Below are 22,422 nucleotides of genomic sequence, written 5' to 3' on the forward strand. Positions count from 1 at the left end.
TTTCCATGAGGAACAAGCCTATGAAATTTGGTTTCAATCCAACAGCTTGTAATTGTTTTATAGATTACTTAATAATGCGAATTTCCCACTACAAGCTTTCCTTAAGTACCTTGTCAGTTGCAGCTTTCTCTTAATTTTCAAGGGTCTTTAGCATCTTTTTTGTGTGTGGATCCTCTTGTTCTTGAAGTTACAATCTATCTAGTTTTGTATCTGCCTGTGTGTCCTCCTGTGGATGAACAGTGTCCTGACCTATAGGCATGTCTTGGAAGGTTGGAGGTTCTTCAAACTCTTGTGGTTGCTTTGTCTCCTCCTTCCTTTGTCTCTACACTTGAGTTGGTTCTTTTATTGGATTGAAGGTGCTTCCTTCCGTCTGACCTTGAGCTAGCTCCTTGTCTTGGAGTTGCCTCCTCAAAGTGGCAACTTAGCATTCTCTTCGACTAGCTCTTGATCTTGAGATGTAGTCGTAGATGTCGTCCTTTGTATGTCCATCTACATAAGATCTTGGAACTATCTTTGAGCTTCCATCATGTTTCCATTGCAATGAAATTTGTCTTTTGCAATATGTCTATCTCTTTTTGCAACTAGCTAGTCCTGCTCTCCTGTGCATTGTTATTCACTTTTTCCTTACATCCCAGACTCTAGTTTTTCAATTATCTAGCTCACCTGTAGTGTTGATGTATGAGGTTTGAAGCTCTATCATATGTTGACCTTGTTCCTTTAGCTTGGCTTCAAAATCCTCTTTGAGTGTTTGCCAACTTTGCTTGTCTTCTTCTTGGGCCTTGATTTGCCTTCTTAGGGTCTTGCAACGCATAAGCATCTTTTGTACATTGTCTGGCAAATGCCCAAGATAATTCATCATGGTGTAGACCCTATTTTTCCTGTGATGTGCTTGGTGCTTGTGTGTTTATGGTGGTGGGTGGTTCCCTATGTGTGGATTGTTTAGTTGGGGGTGTAATGATTGGTTAAAGAGAAGGTGTTTGTGTAGAATCAATAGATTTTTTAGTGGGATGTAGTGTAATGTCACTTGTGCACTTTGGTGTAGGTGAGATATATGGATTATCTAAATCTATGTGCTCAAAGTGCTCATCAAGATTTAGATTTAGGGGTAATATCTCATCTAAGGGATCATTTATGATAGGAAGAGGTAAAGAATAATGTGTGTGAGGAGAAGTAGGTTATGTGACCTTCAAGTGTGACATACCCATTGTTGGTGCTCGGAGTTGGTTGCTTTGAGAAAATAGGATCTCTTCTTCACTTGGTATGCAACTCCTTGTGCAATGGTGAATCCTCCTCTTCTTCCTCTTCTTCTTCAACCACCTATTTTTCTTCCTTGTGAAGCTTTACTAATTTGAGATATAAATCTTTAGTCTACTCCACTTTCCATATGCACACTCTTTTTGGTGGTTGTTTGGTTGCAATCTCACCTTTGATTTGAGCCAACACTCCTTCCCTCAGCCTCTTGGTGATGAACTTGAAGCTTATCTTCTTCTTTGGTTCTAGTCCATGAGTAGATCCCACTGGTATCTACTTATCTCCCACCTTTATGGTCTTTTTTGCCGGTGACTACACTTCCATTTCTTCCTCCTCATCGTCTTCTTCTTCAAATGTTGAAGCTATGACCTGTTGAGCTTTTTTCCTTACATGTCTTTGAGTTTTTGCTCTTTGTGATTCGATAGCCTATAATAACTCTTCATTTTTTGGCATTGGTTTAATCTTGTTACACATGCCTAATGCTTCATACAATATTTGTGTGAGGATGACTCCATTACCAATGTAGCCCATTCGCTAATATGACTTGAGTTGTACAGCATTCTTGATATCCTTAAGTATTTTCAAACCCAATCTACCTTCACTTGCTACTTCCTTAGCATTGCTAGAGAGAACAAGAATGCGATGTGTGCCTCTACATGGGTATACTTCAAAGGTTTGTAGATGTGAAAATAATGTTGATGTATCTATAGTGCCAATCAAATCTCATCATTTTAAAGTGATTCATAGACACTATCATTAGCGTTGTCTATTGTGAAGGCCAACAATATATCTCTTGAAGTTAACTTCATGTTGCTGATAACATGATTACCTTCCTGTAACCTTAGAGCTTTACTACACTATGTCCTATGCTAGATTTAGCTCTATAGGTTCTCCTTCAAAATCACTCAGCATGTAGGTTCCATCCTCTTGAAGCATCATGAGTAGCTCTCGACATCTTCTGGCATCCACGTCATATAGTGGCATCTAAAAGAATTGGTCAAAACCTGTCAAAGAGAACACTTTCATGCACTCTTTCTCCTTCTATAGGGCATGCATGCTCTTTGGCAAGCACATGATTGCGCTTTCCTTTGTCTTTCCATGAAAGCTAGCTTTGATGGCAAAAGTGTTATGATCGTGAAGCACATTCTAATCTATGAAACACTTTTGCACTACTTCTTTCCTATATACATGGAAAAGCTATGCTGTATCCTTCTAAGTCTCCACATCTGTTTGAAGATGCAAACAGGAGATTAAAGCTAAAGGAGTAAGGCAAAGGATGGGCGGTGGCTAAGACTATTATTTTCCCGCATCCCGCAAACTCTATCAATTTTTCCCATCTATTTGTATCAAACACCTACATTTGATGTAATCTTCTCTTTACAAGCCTATGAATGGGGCTTATGCTTCCAACTTGTATCAAAATAAAGCCCTAGACTAAAGTTTTTGAGGATATAAGGTTTTGTAAAAAAGGATTAAGGGGTATTCATTGTATTATCTTTTGGAGAATAAAAGGAGAGCTTGAAACGTACGTGACGAGTCAAGGTGAACTTGTGTGTCTTTGTCTATCGATTCTTGGCGTTCAATGCATGGCATTGTCTTCATACTTGATCAGTAAGTGCTCTATGATTGATTATCTACGCATTAATACTAGTTATGCTCTGATTTATGGAAGATTTGTGGGCTTGTATGAGACACTTATCCTCTGATTTGAGGCCATAATCAGTGTTCTTTTGTTAGTGTGATTAGATATTAGAGACCTAGATACCATTGCTAAGGTGCAGCTAACTTCAGTTCTTAGTTTCTGAGACCTGCAGACAAGAGATCGCGATTTCTTGGCAAGGTCAACACTGAGGTTTGAAGTTATAGTTAGCTTCCTTATGATGTTTCTAAGTTAGCCAATAAGAGTGCAAGTGTCAATTGCCTTAATTTCTCATTGGTAGGGCCATATCAAGATGTGACTATGTTAATCCATTGAATATGATCCATAGATGATGTCCCAGTATTTAAACTTTGATTTCTAGGTACTAAGAAGGTCCCGTAGAGCCTGACAAGCCTACGTAGCTTCCATGCCCTAATCGGGTCACTACCCCGTATCGATATACATTTTATGTTAGTGATATGCTAAGTCTATACTGCAGTGTCCCTTCGCGGGGTCCCGCTAACATTGGCGCCGCTGCCGGGGACGTGTTCTAGATTAGTGGATCTTCACTCTTCTTTCAGAATCGGGTCCTTTAGCTTCGGTTAGAGTGTTCTTTTTAAACTTAGATAGAGGTTGGAATGGGATTCCAAGGCTCTAGAGGCAGCCAGAGGGTGAGACTCTCAAGGACCTCATAGGAGATAGATGGTTAATGCTTTGGCATTGTTCTTCTATTGCTAGGAGATAAAAACAAGCAAAAAAGATAGGATTTAGGTTTTGTGAGCTCTTTGGAGCATTTCTTTTGCATTTTTTGCAAATTCTTTTGATTTTGTGTTAGATTAGTGGTTATTTGTTTAATTAGTCAATTGTGTTGGTAAATAGGTTAGGATAGAGTAGGAAAATTGATCCGAAAGGCTAGCCATCCAACCATAAAAACAAGAAGAAAACCATAAAGTTGGAAAGTATGGTTTTGGGAATAAATTTATGAAAATTGGCATTAAAAGTGAGTACAGAAGTTATTTTCTTGCATAAATCAACTTAAAAGGTATGTCAGAAGCTAGGGTTAAATTTTGAGACCAAGTGCACTGCAATTCAGCCTCTGTGCAAGGAATCGCGATTCCTTGACAGTCTTAATAGTGGTAAATTTTGAATTCATAAATTGGTTCTTAACATGCAGGATAACCTTGTTTTGAAGTTTGAGCTTATTTGGACTAATAAAAGTGCCTGAAAGTCAAGAAAAGCAAAATCAGAGTTTGGATTCTGTAAGAAAGATTGTGATTTGGTGATCCAAAAATTGTCCAAAGTGGGTGAAAACTTGGGGATAAGCTTTTAAAGGCATCCCAGATACACTGGTAACCTCAAAAAGTTGAGTAGCAAAAGGGGGTCTGCCAAGGAATCGCGATTCCTTGACATCCTTCATAGTGACCCATTTTGACCACATGGATGAGTAATACACTAATAGTACATGCTAAATCCAGGTTTTGAGATTAATTGAAGCTAAGGAAGCTTTTGAAAAGTGGTAAAACTATTTGCTTGTAGGCTAAAATCAGTCAAATTGAGCAACTAGGGTACCAAGATTGAGATAAAAGTGATTGGGCAAGCTTAAAAGACCAAGGGGAAGAGGTTCATAACATTAGAATTTTCAAAAAGTCAAAAAATAGCCTCTGTCAAGGAATCGCGATTCCTTGACATCCTTCTAAGTGGTACATTTTGATCATAGGAGCCTGTAGGGGACATTGAGACAAGCCCACCACTGTGCCAATATGCAAAAATAAGCTCATTTGAGGGGTGAAATTGCCAAAATTCATAGGGAAATACCATAGAAACTTTCCAGCAATTTCCTCTGGGAAGAATTGTCAAATTAGGAAACTGAGGAGTTGAATAGGTACTCTGAGAGGTGAAGTGTATAGATTTATATCTTTTATAGTGGTGCAGAAACACTTTAAAGGAAAGATTTAAAATAGAAACTTTAGGATTGTACTTAACAGAATAAGAGCACAGACGCTGCTAAGAGCAAGGAATTTTGTGATTTCAGGCTGACATCATAGAGTTGGAGGACAAATCATTGGAGATCAAGGTCATTGCCAGGGTCAAGTGAGCTGTGACAAGCTTCAGGTACTCTGTTGTCATTAAAATTGAACACATATGAACTTGAGATCAGGTACTTTCTACAAATCAGGGCATTACTCTGAGTCAGACAATAGAAGTAAGGCATCTACATTAGGGAGTACAGCTAGAACACCAAGCTTGAGCAATCAAGTGGTTGAACAGCTAAGAGAGGAAACTTTGTCAGAATCCAGCATGGACACCAATTTCTCTAACCAGTCCCTCCCCAATGTGGAATTGGATTATGATGGGAGACTTAGGTTTGTCATGGAAAACAACCATGGTGCACTAATCTACAAGGATTTTATCAATAGGTATGCGGTTAAGATAGAGGACCATGTCACTATCTTTGACCCTGCCCCATGGGTGAATTTCCAAGGAGATAGGTATATGGGTAGAGATGGAGCTATGTATGTCTTGACAGAAAATCCTGATGAAATGGATAAGCTAGGAACTAGAGTTCAGGTTGAGATAGGGATGGACGAAGAAGGACCTCCTAGAGTGGAACTAGTGGGCTTTAGGCTTGTGAATTCCATTCATGTGCAAAGAGTTTTATTGGATGACACTACTAAAGTGTTATACAAGAGAACTGATGAGGAGGCTGAATTCTACTATCTGAGATCTAGAGTTCCAGAGAACATGGTGACTGACCAAAAGATCTTGTATGTCTACACAAGAGTACCTCTGACTGAGGGTCAAAACATGATGATGTTAGACAAGTATGGCTTAGAGTGGGAAATGCTCTTGCCAGGAGAAGTGAAGGAGTTGACTTACATGGGGATGCCTATAGTGAAGGGCAGTAAAGAGGGGGGCACCTCCTCTGAGTCTATGTACAGGAGACCAAGCCCTCTTCCAATGCCAACACCTTCAGCTCCTCCCATGTCAATCTTAAGACCAACCATGAGTGCACCAAGAGTATCTTTTAGAGAACCAGGAATTCCACTAATGGGAATGGATGGATGGAGACCAGAAGGATCAATGGGAGCATCAAGTGGTCATCTGGCAACTAGAGTGCCAATAGGACCAACACCTATCAGATCATCTCTTACACCACTAATCACATCTGGATTTAGGCCAACAGGGGCAGGTGGTGTAGTAATAAGAGGTAAGACGAGACCATCTCATTTTCAAAAATGGGTTAAAAAGTTCAATGGATCAGGAGATCCATATGACCATTTGGCATCGTTTAAACAAGTGGTAAGGGCTGAGGAAGTATCAGACTTACATGTCCTTAAAGAAGGCTTTGGATTGACGTTAGAAGGCAAGGCCTTATCATGGTTCCAAACTTTGAACACGGGAACTTACTATAGTTTTGAGGCCTTGGAGAGAGACTTCATTGGAGCTTTCACCAAAACAGGAATCAAACATAGTGTAAGTGCTCTCATCACTAAATTTAAACAAGAGGAAAAGGAATCTGTGAGAGATTGTGCCAATAGACTTAGACAGTATATCTCCAGATGTCTAGAAGAAGAGATGCCCTCTCAGGCTAAGCTGATTTCTATATTTTAGGAAGGACTGAGAGATAAATCCTTGCATGCAGATTTGTATGCCAAAAAGCACAAAACTTTGAATGAATGCATATATGACGCAATTGATTTGGATGACAATTGTGACATATATGGCAAGGATAAACCCATTTCTGGAGTGGATTCATTGAGTACCACCTCAAGGGGAACTCAAGAAACAACCAAGGATCCATCTCATGAGGCTGAAGCTATGGTAGAAATGATCATGAAGAGAATGAATCAAGTATTCAGACCTCCAAACCCTAGACCAATTAGATGTGAAATCTGTGCGGGGGATCATCCAACATCATATTGTATGCCAAAACAAAACTATCAAGCATATAGACCTGTTCCAAAAACTGACAAATGGTGTGAATATGAGCAAAAGTGGACAAACCATGAAACTCAAGAGTGTTATCATAGGATCAGACACTTGAGGGAGCAGGGAATGGGGCAAAATCAGCCTGGTATGGGAAATCAAGTACAGGCCTATGCACCCAGAGGGATAAACCAGAATTATGGCCAAATAGGTGGGGGGGAAAGAGCTTCACCTGTATTGGGAAATCAACCTCTTTTTCCTGGGACAGCAGTGGTAAAATACATTCAACCAGAGGATATGAATCAAGAGACAGCTCTGGTTCCCATAGAAACTTATGGAGGAGAAACAAGGGACATATACATGGGATCAAATAGTTCTTCTTATGAACAAGAAAATGAAATGACTCACATAACTCCTGAAGGGAAATATCAAATGGATCATAATACATTATGGTTCATTGCTAATGGGATGCAAAGACAGGCAGGACCAGGAGGACCAAGACCATATAAAGGTGGACCTAATCAGATAGCACCACCAGGTCCATGCTATGAATGTGGAGGAAACCATTGGATAAGGGATTGTCCTAATCCAAGAAGAGAAAAGAAAAATGAGTCAGGAGTGCCACTTCTAAGCAGGTCTTGTGTTGAGTGTGGGATAAAGCATCTAGTGCAGGATTGTCCTGTATTAGCGGAAAAGAAAGGGAAAACTACTCTCAACTATGTTGAAGTATTGCCACCCTCATCTAATACTAACAGCTCATCAGATACAGAAATGGTGGTACCTTTAAAGGTAATCACTAGGGCACAAGCACAAAAGAACAAAGTGCAAAACAAAGATAACACTGAAACCACAATGAGTGAAAAAAGCCATAAAACAAAAGGGACATGGAAGGCTAGGAAAGAACGAAGAGCAGCTAGCAAAAACAGAAAAGAAAAAGCCAGGTTAGAAACAGTAACAGCTCACTCTGAGGTCCAACAGATCTTAGAAGAACCTGGAGAAGAAAACATGAGAGAAACAGAATCAGAGTTAGAACAAAAGAATCAACCACCAGGGTCAGTTCTAGCTGAAAAGAGGTTTGAAACTCTTGATGGGATGCTACAAGCTTATGAAGCTAGATTGAAACCCTTGGAGACCTTGGAAGAAAGATATAGATCTTACCCAGATCCAGTAATGGAGGCTAGACAGTTGGAGATCTACAAAAAATTGATAGATGCCATGCAAACATTAGATCAAATGATCAACAAAACAGCAGGAAACCATATCAAACAAGAAACAGAGAGCCATAAAGAAGTGGAGAAACAAATGAAACCTGAGGAAGTAAGAGACATTGGGGATCAAATGAAGTTAAACTCATCTCAGGAAGAACAAAAAACAGGGGAATCCTCACCTAAACTACCATCAAACACATCGGTACCAGAAGTAGATGAGGAATGGGGAAATCAACTCTGGGAAGCAGTAAAAAAGACATATGGGGAGAAAAAGGGATCTGAGATTAAGCCACCCATTGAGGAGATAGACTTAGAACAGAAAACATTAGAGTTGGAGATGAGATCAGAATATGGTGGAGTGGGATCTGAAGTCTCTCAAGAGAGCAAGGCCGAATCATTTAAAACATTACCATCATATTTGGGAGAATATGAAACCAACTCTAAAGTGAGAAAATTGCCTACGTTAAAAGTGTCTTCTCCAAAAACTTTAAACATCTCTAGTCTGTCAATGTTGTTATCAGCCCCAATCAAATGCACTCTTCCATTAGCAGACTTGTTGAGAGCAAGACTAGAAATGTGGGAAGAGGTTGCAAGATATTTAAAAACAATAGGAGTCGACATACCTATGGGAGAAATCAACCACCTACAGAGTCAAGAGAAGCAAACAAAAGTAGTGACACCTGTTCCTCTGAACAAGGTGGGAGAATACTGTGAAGGTGAAGACAGTAATACTACTATTCCTGTGTCTTACCAGGGGGTAAATACATTTGCCATCCTAGACAGTGGGGCAGGAGTAGCCATAGCAACCAAAGGGATTTGGGAAGCCTGGGGTAAGCCAGCCTTGAGGAAATCTAGAATGAAGTTGCAATTGGCAGATGGGCACATTGAAAGACCAATTGGATTGCTTGAAGGAGTGATTGTAACCTCTTGCGGAGTAGAGTATGAGCATACTTTTGCAGTGGTAGATTTTGGCACAAGCCCGAATTATGAAATAATTTTGGGGCGTCCATTCATGAGACAACTCAAGATGATTCAGGACTGGGGCTTTAATTATATCTACTTACGGCAAAATGAGGCAATTACTCGCATAAATTTGCTAGATCACTCTTATAGAGATGTAGCAAGGACTCCAATTGAAGATTATGAGTCAGCAACCTTGGTAACCATATCCTCACAACACTCATGGAACAATTCAACATCACAATTGTGGATATGTGGAGCTTCTGAGGGAGAAAAAGAGGAAGATACTCAGAAAATTAAAGAAAAAGAGGAGCCATACATTCCAGAGCCATTTCCAAATGACAAGTTCATTCCGGATGCATGGATGGATACTTTAGCCACTGTGGATGTGTGTGTAAATGAAGTAACCCCTACTGTTTTTTGTGATGAAGAAGGATATGACGTGGTACCATTCAGGATGGTCTCGATCATTCAAGAATCTTTGGAGTCTAAGACAACAGAGGGGAGAAAAATAAACACAGTCAATGAAGTGACTGAGATCTTAATGGTTAAAGAGGAGATTTCCATCTGTGACAAGAGCCAAAAGGAAGAGGAAGTAGGTTCTCCAGATGAGGACAATGAATTAAACAAGGAATTGTTTTATGATGCCTCTGATGAATTGGAAGACTTCCAAGAAACAGAACCCATGGTAATTCAACTAAGGGATGGTAGACAAATAGAGGTTCAAGGGGAAAACAAAGACAGGATTGCAAAACAAAGGAAAAGAAAACAGGCTAGATCTAGGGGTAAGAGGACTATGCCTGAATTCCAGAACAAAACTCAATATCTAATGGGGGTTGGGTCAAGAGGAAAAGTTAAAGACAAGTTAACAGGTTGTTACTTAGCAAACCCCATTGACATACAGAGTAAAATCAAGAAAAAGAATAAAACAAGGGATAACAACAAACTTGAAAAAGGAAAGACTACACTCAAAAAGGATAAAAATAGTGGTGAAAAGGGGCTCACCAAACTAGAAAGAAAAGCAAGATACAATGAGCTTAAAAGAACAATGAAAGAGGTATGGACGACTGAAATGGAGAGTGATGAGGACAAAAAGGATATACAAAGCTTACCCTCACATTTTAAAAGATACACTGTTCAAGACAGGAAGATTGTGGTTCAACAGCCCACGAGAACTTTGCAGAATCCAGGGGAATCATACGACGGGTTAGAAAATGCCAAAAAGATAGATTTAGCTGAGGAAGGTGAAGATCCAAGACCAGCTTATATAGCTGCAGATCTAGAGCCTGAGGAGGAGGATATGCTCATCAATGCATTGAAGGAATATAAGGATGTCTTTGCATGGTCATATAAAGACTTGAAGGGAGTAGATCCTAAGATTTGTCAGCATACCATTCCTATGAGGGATGATGCTAAACCAAGCAGGCAACGTCCTTATACCTACAATGATACCTTTGCTAAGAAGATAAAAGAGGAAATTGATAAGCTACTAGCTGCTGAATTCATTTATGAAATTGAGCATACGGAGTGGGTATCTCCAATTGTGGTAGTGCCAAAAAAGAATGGAAAACTGAGAGTATGTGTCAATCTGAAGAAGGTGAATGCAGCTACAATCCATGATAACTATCCACTTCCTATCACAGACCATGTGATTGAAAGGGTAGCGGGTAAAGAAGCATATAGTTTTCTGGATGGTTTTTCAGGTTACAATCAAGTTTCCATTAAACCAGAAGACCAACACAAGACTTCATTTGCAACTGAATGGGGTATATTTGCATATAGGGTGATGCCTTTTGGGCTAACCAATGCACCAGCCACATTCCAGAGGCTGATGAGTCATGCATTCAAGGAATATATAAGAGACTTTTTGGAAGTTTACATGGATGATCTGTGTATACATTCTAAGAAAAGGGCAGAACATGTAGAGCATCTGAAATTGATCTTTGAAAAATGCCGAATATATAGAATTTGCCTTAATCCAGAGAAATGTGTATTCATGGTACGTCAAGGCAAGATTCTAGGACACATAGTATCGAGGAATGGCATCTCGACTGATTTTGAGAAAATTAAAATAATCATTGAGTTGCCTAGGCCAAAAAATGCTAAGCAGGTTCAGGGATTCATGGGACATTGTGGATATTATCGAAGATTTATCTACATGTACGCTGTGATCGCTAGACCTCTGTATGGCTTACTGATTGTGTTCATTTGGACGGAAGAATGTGAAAGATCTTTTCAAAAATTGAAAGAATGTCTTACTTTTGCACCAATTTTAAAGTCTCCAGACTGGAATGTTATATTCCATGTACATATTGATGCTTCAAACTTTGCTATAGGTGCTATACTAGCACAACCAGGAGAGAAAAATATGGATTTTCCTATCTCGTACGCTAGTAGACAGTTGAACAGTGCTGAGCAAAATTACACAACAACTGAGAGGGAAGGACTAGGGATGGTTTATGCAGTGAAGAAATTCCGGCATTACCTATTGGCAAATACGTTTGTGTTCTTTACGGACCATCAAGCTTTGCTATACCTAGTGAATAAACCATGTAATACAGGAAGGATAGTAAGGTGGTTTATCATCTTGCTAGAATTTGACTTTACAGTGGTGGTTAAGAAGGGAAAGACTCACCAGAGAGCTGATCATTTGAGTCGGTTGACGCATGGGGAAGAGCCTGTTGGAGTTGATGATGATTTGCCTGATGCTTATCTTTTCAACATAGAGATGGTGCCACGATGGAGTGAAGAATTGGTTCCATTGCTTACCATAGGGCAATTAAACATCCCAAGACCACTAAGAGAAAGACAATTATTGGTACAGAAGTCATCATCATTTGTCATGCTTGCAGGACGAATGTATAATAAGGGACAAGATGGAGTTCTGCGCTTATGCATAGAACTAGAAGAGAAACCTTATTATTTGAAAATGGCTCATGAAACCATTGGAGGAATTCATATGGCAGGAAATCAAACTTTAAAAAGATTGTTGTGGGCAGGTGTATGGTGGCCTAGCATGAAGACTGAGGCTCATAATTATGTGCTCTCATGTGAAGTATGTAGTAGCCAACATCCAAAACCCTCTGCAACTCTTTTTCAAGTTATGGTTGCACCAAAATGGAGTAACTACATTGTAGATTACCTAAGGAATAGAACGCTGCCAGAAAACTCTGGAAAGGTTAGAAGAAAAGCTATTGAGCTCGAGTCCAAGGATTATGAAATCATAGCTGATCAACTCTACAAGAGAGGGAAAGACAAACAACTCAGGTTGTGTGTCACAGAAGTTGAATATGTAAGAGTGCTGGAACAAGCGCATGCAAGATTAACAGGAGGACACTTCTCTGCAGACAATACTGCAAAAGCAATTATGATGGCTGGGTTATGGTGGCCTACGCTATTCAAGGATGCAGAGGAATATGTCAAAAGATCTGATGCATGCCAACGAGTGAAAGTGCCTATTCGGAAGGATAACATGCCCTTGAGACCAATGATGGGGGCTAGAGCTTTTGCTAAATGGGGAATAGACTTTGTAGGCCCTATTAACCCACCAGCATATCGAACACAGGCGCAATATATTATTGTGGCCACAGATTATTTAACAAAATGGGTGGAAGCCAAAGCAACTCCCAAAAATGATGCAAGGACTACAGCATGTTTCTTATATGAATATGTGTTCACAAGATATGGATTGCCTATTGAAATCATTAGTGATAGGGGGACTCATTTTATAAATGAAGTCATTCACTATCTATTGGATGAATTTATGGTAATACATAGAAAATCAGCACCTTATCATCCCCAAGCAAATGGCCAAGCCGAGAGCACCAATAAAATCTTATGCACTGTGCTCACAAAGATTGTAGAAAGGTCAAGAATAGATTGGGAGATGAAGCTACATTCAGCTATATGGGCTTACAGAGTAGCGTACAAAACTGCAATTGGCACAACACCATTCAACCTAGTTTTTGGACTAGATGCTATCTTGCCAATAGAATTTTTAATACCTACTTTGAGAGTTGCAAGAGGGCTTGAGTGGACTGGCCATGAGTTGTCGGAAAGATTAGATGACCTAGAAAAGCTTGATGAATTTCAACTTAGAGCGGTAGCGGGGATGTATGCTCAGAAAAGGAGGCAAAAGCAATTTCATGATGCGCATATAGTCAATAAGGACTTCCAAATTGGTGATCTTGTCCTAGCTTATACCCTTAAACAACATACCTCAAAACTGAAAAAAAGGGGAATGGGTCCATATGTCATTCAGAATCTATCATCGAGTGGAGCGGTACAATTAGCTACATTAGACGGGGAACCCATGTCTAGTTGGATTAGCGGATGTAGACTGAAGAAACATAAAGAACCAATGACAGAGGAAATTCTTCAAAGGTTACATGCCACTAGAGAAAGAAAAAATCAACAAGAACTAATCAAGAAAAAAGCACAAGAAGAAGCCCGAGAACGAGCGACAAAACTTAGAAAACAATGGGGTAATGCACAGAAAAGAACAACAATACAGGTATTAAAGGAGACCAGACAAACTACTAACACCTTGAAACCATACATACTTGTAGAAGTGGGTACAAAACAAATTACTGAGCTAGCCTTAGTGGATACAGGAGCTGATATAAATGCCATTAGCTATGAGACCTGGGAACATATAGGAAAACCACCTATGGAACAATCAGGAATATCAATGGATACAGTGTCAGGTCAGACTAATCCAGTAGAGGGTGGTTTAGACTTGGAGATTTTCATTGGTGATACTAATGTTTGTGAAAGGTTCTTTGTGATGAAGCCAGGGATGATGGAAACATCGGTCATATTAGGACAACCTTGGCAAAGACGATACAACAGTGTACCAAACTGGAGGCAAGAGGGCATCAACTTTGAGACAACAGAAGCAAAGTTCTTCACTCCCTTCTATGATGATTTGCTATCAGTTTCGGAACATTCAAGTGAAACAAACAGCATCAAAGAATCACACAAAGAGGAGATACTGATAAAACCCTTAGCACAACCAACAAGATCAGTGTCAAAGAACCAAACAGTGCAGACTTGGCAATGGGTAAAGAAACAAACTCAAATTCATCCCATAAGGAAGGAGTCAACACATGAGAAGCCAAAGACATCTATCCCATGCAATTCACAACATACCAAACAAATATGGGTACAGAAGACTCTTTTGCAAGCACAAGGATTCTATCAAGGACAAACTTCAGTTTGGATACCCAGGCAAAGGTTATGCACCACAAATGTGGGTCAACAGCATGAGCACAGAGAATTTAACAACCAGGAACTACCAAAGATGCTTATAAAGAAGAATAAACCAACAGTATACAAGTGGCAAAAGAAGGCCAAAGAGATTCATTCCAAAGAGGTAATCAGAATGAAGAACAACACAGACAAAGAACCCAAAAAGCAAGTATGGGTTAGAAAGGAACAATCAAAACCATAGTCTCAGGATCAACAGGTCAAGTTGTCCCAACAAATCAAGAACATACCATCGAAGGAGATGCAATTACGTATTGCCAAACTACAAACACTTCTATTTGGTATGGCATCAATCAAAGGCAATATGGCTTCATCAGCTACACACTGTCATCTAATACTAGTACCATAACTATGAGTATGGTAAGTGAGTGCACCAGCTTCGCCATCAAAAGCCCTTGAACCACATTGCTTCAAGACCGAATTCTGGCACCTCACTATGTTAGTTCGTACATGCATATTTTCTAGTCATATAGGGCTACAATACATAGCCATGCATTAGCACTTCTTTGATACCCATGCACACATTGACAGATCCGCATCCGAGGACGGATACGCTATAGGTGGGGGGGAGAAGGTGTCAATATGTCAAGCAAGCCAAGCATGACAAGAAGTCCAAGGAACTACAAGAAAAGCGTCAAGAAGCGTCAAAAGCGCTAACATTGACAATATGGCAAATCCATTGCAAAATTTTTGCCAAGCTAAGCTCACCATAAGAGGGAAATAACTATGTAATATCTTTCATAGGTGTGAGTATGTATATAAGGCACAAATTACTAACATTTCACTAGATTATGGCCAAAAAGAGCTCAGTTTGAGCTATAAACACAAAAACAGAGGCCAAATAAGGTGTGGTTGAAGCCTAATTCATCCACATAGTTAAGACTGACTTATAGAATTAGTATCATAATTTTTTGCTAACTCTATGTATTTTTCTATTATTTTTCCTTCTAATTTGCATAAAATCACCAGAAAATTAAAAACAGGGGGATTTGAGACCAAGAAAATTGTTTGAACTTCAAACGCCAAAACAAAAGATAGGGATGCACAAGCATGGTGAATGGCACACAAAATGGGATAAGTTGGAATTTCACTACCTCATTAGACTACAACAGGGACTAAATTGGTCAAACGGGGGACATAATGATCCAAATTGAGAACAGTTTGAACCTATACACATGAGCATGACTCAGTAAGGCCAAATTGATGGAAAAACATGGGGGGTAACCAAAAATGATGTGGGGATATATGGTCAAGCTCACTAAATTTCAATTCATTCTTGCGAGGGGAGTTTGGAGAGAGCTTAGAGACCTTCTTGAGCTTGGATTTTCGAGCTATCCTACGCACACACCAGCATTCCATTGGCCGAGACATCTTAGAGGTAAGTTCTAGACTTATGCTAGAATGTATACATGCATGGGACATAACAAAAACACTTGGGAAATCAAAAATCAAAGCAAAGAAAAGTTCACCAAAAACCTAAACTGAAAACAAGCCAAATGAAGGACCTACAAATGTTCAAATGAGACCAAAACACACCAATAGACTCCAAATAATATTCAGAAAATTCCTATGAAGTCAAAAACATGCACTTAGTTGTATGTCAAGGAATCGCGATTCCTTGACATACCATGAAATTGGGATTTTGACCTCATGGACAGGTGAGGAACTATGTGGACAGTACAAGGGTGTGCCCATAGCTCATTTGGAGCACAAAATCATGAAAAACAAAACAAATTTGATAAATGCAGGTGTCAAGTACAAAAATTCTTGGAAAAGTTAGCAAATGGTGTCCAAAAGTCTTTTTGGCACAAGGGGAGATAGGAAATACAACCCACAATGCATTTATGAACTCAAAAACATACATTTACTTGTATGTCAAGGAATCGCGATTCCTTGACATCCTTCATGATGGGTATTTTTGATGTCATAACTATATTCTATATATTATTTCAAGTATGTGGGTGTGTTATGAGCCATATTGGAGCACAGGATCAACAAAAACACAAAGGATTCAGGATTCCAAAAGTTGCAAAAGGTTATTTTTCATGTTTGGAGTGGAAATATCATGCTACAAGTGTTTACACTATCAAAAGAAAGCATTGCAAAGGTTATGGTAATGTCATAAACAAAAAAATGGTCTACAGGATACATGGAAACCCCATTTCACTTGGAATTTCAGTATTGTGTGCAAAAAGGTGCTATTTGCAGGTCATGATGAATTCAGGCTGATTCAAGAGGTCCACATGGGTCTAGGGAGCATATTAAATCAGAGGAGAAAAAGATCTTACAGTGAAATATGGTCAAAAGTGAAAAAAGAGTCTAACAGGCCAAAAAAGCTAAAATTTTGGGGGTACATTCAGCCAAATGAGTTTTTGGCAAGGGGATAGCTTCTAGAGACAGTGGGGAAGACATCCATGAAGTCAAAATACATAACTTTTAAGGATGTCAAGGAATCGCGATTCCTTGACATACCATCAAAATTGGGTTTTGACATATGGAATGTGATCTACTAGCTTCCTAGAGTGCAATTATAGTATGCAAAGTTGTTTCAACATTCAAAAAGGCTAAGAAATGGGCAAAATTCATCCAAGGGACTCTGAAATGAGAAAAATTGGCAAAATCAAGACAAATTGGATGTCATTTGAAGAGATGGCAAGGATATGGGCCTAGGAGGATAGGACAAAGTCATTCATGAAGTTAGAAACATACCTTTAGAAGGATGTCAAGGAATCGCGATTCCTTGACATACACCCTTTTTCAACAAAATGCATACCAAGGGCAAGCACAGGTCATGGGGACTCCAAATATGTGTTCATTATCAAAAATGGACAAGTAAAACTCAAGATACAGAGCAATTACCATATGTGACCATAAATGGAAAATTGGGCAAATTTTGGTCAACTTTGTAGGGCTCTGGGGCAAAAATTGAAAGTCCAAATCCAGTGGAGATTGTTCTCCAATCAAGATGATGTATTCTTCTATGGACAGGTACAATGGCAGCTAAATCAGGTGCAAGGAAGCCCTGGTATCAGAGCAGGGCAAGACTGCTTGCTGAAGTGGGACCATATGAGATCACAAAGATCGTACCAGCTCAAGAATGCTACATAGACAAGCCGACACTCCAAGCTTACAACATAGGAGTATTTACAGGAACATTCAAGACTGAAGAAGACAAGGTATGGAGTGTGACAATCTTGCCGGAAGAGATAAGGCAGATCCAAGTACATACAGATGCTATGGCCATATACACAAAAGTAGGCCTAGAGAGCTACTTCCCATTGCCAGCATGGGGAATGGATGTCCAAAAAGCACATCAACTCATCACCACCTTGCAAGATGATGGGACAGCTAGCATTCAGGATGCACAAGGCCAGGAAGTGATAGTGAGCATCACTGAAGAAACAATAAGGGATTCTTTAATGATCCCCATTGGAAATCAGAGTTTGATGATAAGGAACTCCCCTCAAGAGACAACAGATACATTCATGCAAATGGGAGAGTCAAACTTTACCTTCAAGGACCTTATTCAAGGAGGTGTGGAGCTGCCCCTCAGGTTATATACGCAGCATTTCACACATGGCAAAGCCAGCAGATATACAAGGCCACATAGGAGGATTGCGGCCATGCTGACAAAGGCAGTGACTAGCCGCCACAGGCTCTCACTCAACTTTGCTAAAGTTATATTATCAGAGATGAAAGCATACGCAAACAGGCTAAGAGCAAGCAAGGAGAAGTTGAGCCACATGAACTGTGCTCTTATGCTCACCAGGATTGCATACTTTGCTGTAGGGATGATTGAAGACTTACCACCATCTCAGCCACTTAGGCAATGGCTGGAGCAGAGCCAGAACCCACAGGCCAGGACAGTGAGAGACAGAACCGAGTCATCTTCTAGCACAAAGACAAGATCAAAGGATAAAAAGAAAGTTCAAGAGGAAGAGAAGAAGTCCGACAAGGAAGACACAGAGGAGGAAAGAGAAAAGGACTCATCCCAAGACTCAGAGAGGACAGAGAGTGAAGACAAAACATCAAAGAAGATCAGGGAGGAATTGAAGGAAAAGCCAGCCATATCAGAGCAAAGAAAAAGGTGGGAGAAGATTCTAGAAGAGCGCAAAGGTAAGGAAAAATGCACCAAAGCTAAACAAGATGATCGAGAGAAAGAGCGCCAGGAGCAACAAAGAGAAACAACAGAAAGATTGAACCTTGCAGAGGTACAAAGACAAAGAATACAAGAGAGGTTAAAGAGGAAAGCTGATGAGGAGTTATCTCGTCAAGAGCTAACAAATAAGCAAGCACGCATTGAAGCTATTGATGTACCTGAACAAGCGAGGATTGAAGCTCAAAAGAAGTTAGAAGAAGAAGCTGAGATACAAAGGAAGTTTCAAGAAGATGAGATACAAAGGAAGCTACAGGAAGAAGAACAAGCCAGGAGGGAACTAGCAGAATTAGAAGAAGCTAAAAGGAAGCAACAAGCAGAGGAGGAAGAAAGAAAACAAAGAGCAGAAAAAGAGGCTCAGGAGAAGAAAGAAGAAGAGGAAAGAAAGACCCCATCTCCACTTCCATCACCATCTCCATCACCGATCCCATCTCCACTTCCATCACCACTTCCATCACCACCACGTGCACAAATCACATCCACAACTACTACTCCTATTTCTATAGCACCCACTATAATTGTTGTACATGCTATAAATGGAGAAAGAATAGAAGTACCTACCAGCCTACCAATAGAAGATACTTCTCCATCTCCTACTAGTACTATTGCACCTATCAGTATAATAGAAACTATTATAAGCACAAGCACAGAGCCAGCACACACTGCACCTGGCCCACAACTAGCGAGCACAATACCTATTATAACTACTATAGAGGCACCATTAACTGTAACCACCTTAACTACTGACCCATTAACAAAACAGGTATTACAAGCTGATGTAGCAGAAACTTCAAGACAGGCAGAGGAAGAGGCGGAGCAGGAAATGCAATATATTAAAGAGCCTAGCAACCTGTACGAAGCAGCTCAGATGGCCCATTTGTACATGACGCATATGCTCAGCAAAGCTCAAGAGATGCAAGACAAGGAAATCAATTTGCATGAGGAGATTGGCCATCTGCAGTTAGCTATAGAGGATGAAAGACAAAAGCTAAAGAAAGTAGAGGTAAAGCTACAAACAGAGGCTGCCAAAAGCTACAAAATCAACCAACAATTGGATATAGCTAACGGCAAGATAATGGGCTATCAAACCCAATTAACAAAGATGCAATACAGGATAAACCAGATACAAAGAGATCATGCACAAGAAATAGAGAAGATTACATGGGAAAGCAATGCTGATCTAAAGGTTAAAGACTTACAAATTGAGGCAATGCAAAAGGCACAAACATTGATGCAGCAGAGGCTAAAGCAAGCTGAAGAGGCCATCAACGAGTATATGGCAAATCCTATCATGGATCCTACCACCGAAACAGGGAAGGACAGACAAATAAAGAAGTTAACAGAAGAGGTAGCCATGGTTAAAGATATGCATATTGACCTCACTGAAGGATTCAGAAGTAGGCTGAAGCATAAAGACGATGAAATAGCCGAACTCAAAAAGCAAGTGGCACAACTACAGGCACAAGGTGTTCAGGGGAGTGCGCAACCAACGCCAACAAGCCAACCAACACTTAGACCCCTGACACTCGGTGCACCACTTGAATTTGAAAGAATAGAGCATGATCAGCCAGGTCCTAGCACGAGGTATGAAGAAGAAGACACAGAGGAAGAGCAAGAAGAAGAAGGACAGAGGAGGGCGCCGCCCATATCCAAAGCAGAGAAGGAATTGCGGAGGAGGATGACCCAATCAACGGATGATATACAAAAAGACTGCATGGAGTGGGAGAGGAGGATACTACATTCTGCATGCATCACACTCCTCACTCCATCAGCAGTAAGGGCATCCTACCACCTCCCAACCCTACCATTCCCTCTCCTTAAGCTCGAAGTAGAACTGTTGAAGCAGACCCTATTGCCACAGTGTCCTTTAAATGAAGTGGGGGGCTACCAACAGTTTCCGATTAAGGATTATGAAGTGATGGACATAGAGAAAAATCAACCAAGGTGGAGGCAGACGTGGTTTACAAAGAATGCCATGCATAAGCTACATTACGTCAATGCACCACAGGATTTAAGAATTGATCCAACCTTCTGTCCAATACATAGAAGAAGGGACTGGGACAACTACCGCAGAATCAGCACAAGGGAAAGGGTTAATTGGTTGAATTATCCAAGTTTACCAAACCCAGAGCCAAATAAAAAGCCCACTGAGCAATATGTGATTAATTCTATGAAGAGTGTCATTTCCAGGTTGGAAGGGGTGCCGGATTTGAGCTATATGATGCTGACAAAGATAGCCAAAATGATTATAACCATCATAACAGCCTTCAACGATTTATCACAGGCAGGCCCTCACTGGAGCACATATTTTGAAGGACCTAATGGCTTGGCATGGAACCTGGGTGATGCTCCCCCAAAGGAGATACTCATGGGATTATACGCCAGATGCATCTTCCTGCCAGCTCATTGGATGGTCACATTCGAAGAATGCTTCTACACCGGATTCTTTGAGATTGACAGCCAAATCTTCTCAATGATGAACAAAGATCCGAGAAGCCGCTATGTAGCTTATATGACCATGGAAATGGAACATCCAGTTAGGGATGTATTAGCAGAGGCAAAGCTACAACAAAGGATGCAGAGATTCAGAGCAGCTCTCGGTTGCCAATAGCACGGTGATCGAGGACGACACCGAATAGGTGGGGGGGAATGTTTGAAGATGCAAACAGGAGATTAAAGCTAAAGGAGTAAGGCGAAGGATGGGCGGTGGCTAAGACTATTATTTTCCCGCATCCCGCAAACTCTATCAATTTTTCCCATCTATTTGTATCAAACACCTACATTTGATGTAATCTTCTCTTTACAAGCCTATGAATGGGGCTTATGCTTCCAACTTGTATCAAAATAAAGCCCTAGACTAAAGCTTTTGAGGATATAAGGTTTTGTAAAAAAGGATTAAGGGGTATTCATTGTATTATCTTTTGGAGAATAAAAGGAGAGCTTGAAACGTACGTGACGAGTCAAGGTGAACTTGTGTGTCTTTGTCTATCAATTCTTGGCGTTCAATGCATGGCATTGTCTTCATACTTGATCAGTAAGTGCTCTATGATTGATTATCTACGCATTAATACTAGTTATGCTCTGATTTATGGAAGATTTGTGGGCTTGTATGAGACACTTATCCTCTGATTTGAGGCCATAATCAGTGTTCTTTTGTTAGTGTGATTAGATATTAGAGACCTAGATACCATTGCTAAGGTGCAGCTAACTTCAATTCTTAGTTTCTGAGACCTGCAGACAAGAGATCGCGATTTCTTGGCAAGGTCAAAACTGAGGTTTGAAGTTATAGTTAGCTTCCTTATGATGTTTCTAAGTTAGCCAATAAGAGTGCAAGTGTCAATTGCCTTAATTTCTCATTGGTAGGGCCATATCAAGATGTGACTATGTTAATCCATTGAATATGATTCATAGATGATGTCCCAGTATTTAAACTTTGATTTCTAGGTACTAAGAAGGTCCCATAGAGCCTGACAAGCCTACGTAGCTTCCATGCCCTAATCGGGTCACTACCCCATATCGATATACATTTTATGTTAGTGATATGCTAAGTCTATACTGCAGTGTCCCTTCGCGGGGTCCCGCTAACAACCTCCTTACGTTTCCTTCTATAGATGGTAGACCTTGATCCTGGGGATGCCATGCTTGCTTTAAGTATATTTTTGTTGAAACAATAGTGATTCATTAAGCATTCTAGTTGATGATGGTTCTTTAAGCACAATTAACACTACCTAATCTTTCTAGGTTGTGTTAGTACAACACTTGTGCATAGACTAAATTTGTAACTTATTCTATGGGTATAAGAGCTTCTTTGCAAATATTTTTATGATTTTTTAATGTTTTTTACTTTTTATAACAATAAAAAGAATAACATAACTATAAAGTATATTGTAAAATGGGCTATTATGTACAAAACTCATCAAAATTGGTGTATATGTTAGTAAAATTTTGCCAAAAATTTCCCCAAAGTGTGCTCAAGACCCTAAACATTATTACTATACTCACACACACTTCTC

General features: G+C 40.0%; 1 protein-coding gene across 1 annotated transcript; it reads left to right on the top strand.

The window, feature by feature from the left end:
- Window positions 1-2,752: 2,752 nt before the first annotated feature.
- Window positions 2,753-21,351, top strand: LOC148039334 (uncharacterized). Its single transcript, XM_087675224.1, has 2 exons — window positions 2,753-2,862; window positions 17,242-21,351. Exons 1-2 carry the CDS (start codon window positions 2,838-2,840, stop codon window positions 21,018-21,020), a joined length of 3,804 nt encoding a protein of 1,267 aa, XP_087531350.1. The 5' UTR covers window positions 2,753-2,837; the 3' UTR covers window positions 21,021-21,351.
- Window positions 21,352-22,422: the final 1,071 nt, after the last annotated feature.

Source organism: Lygodium microphyllum, chromosome 3 (genome assembly GCF_053477565.2).
Source record: "Lygodium microphyllum isolate KBCC chromosome 3, Lygodium_microphyllum_v1.1.10, whole genome shotgun sequence".
Lineage (NCBI taxonomy): Eukaryota > Viridiplantae > Streptophyta > Polypodiopsida > Schizaeales > Lygodiaceae > Lygodium > Lygodium microphyllum.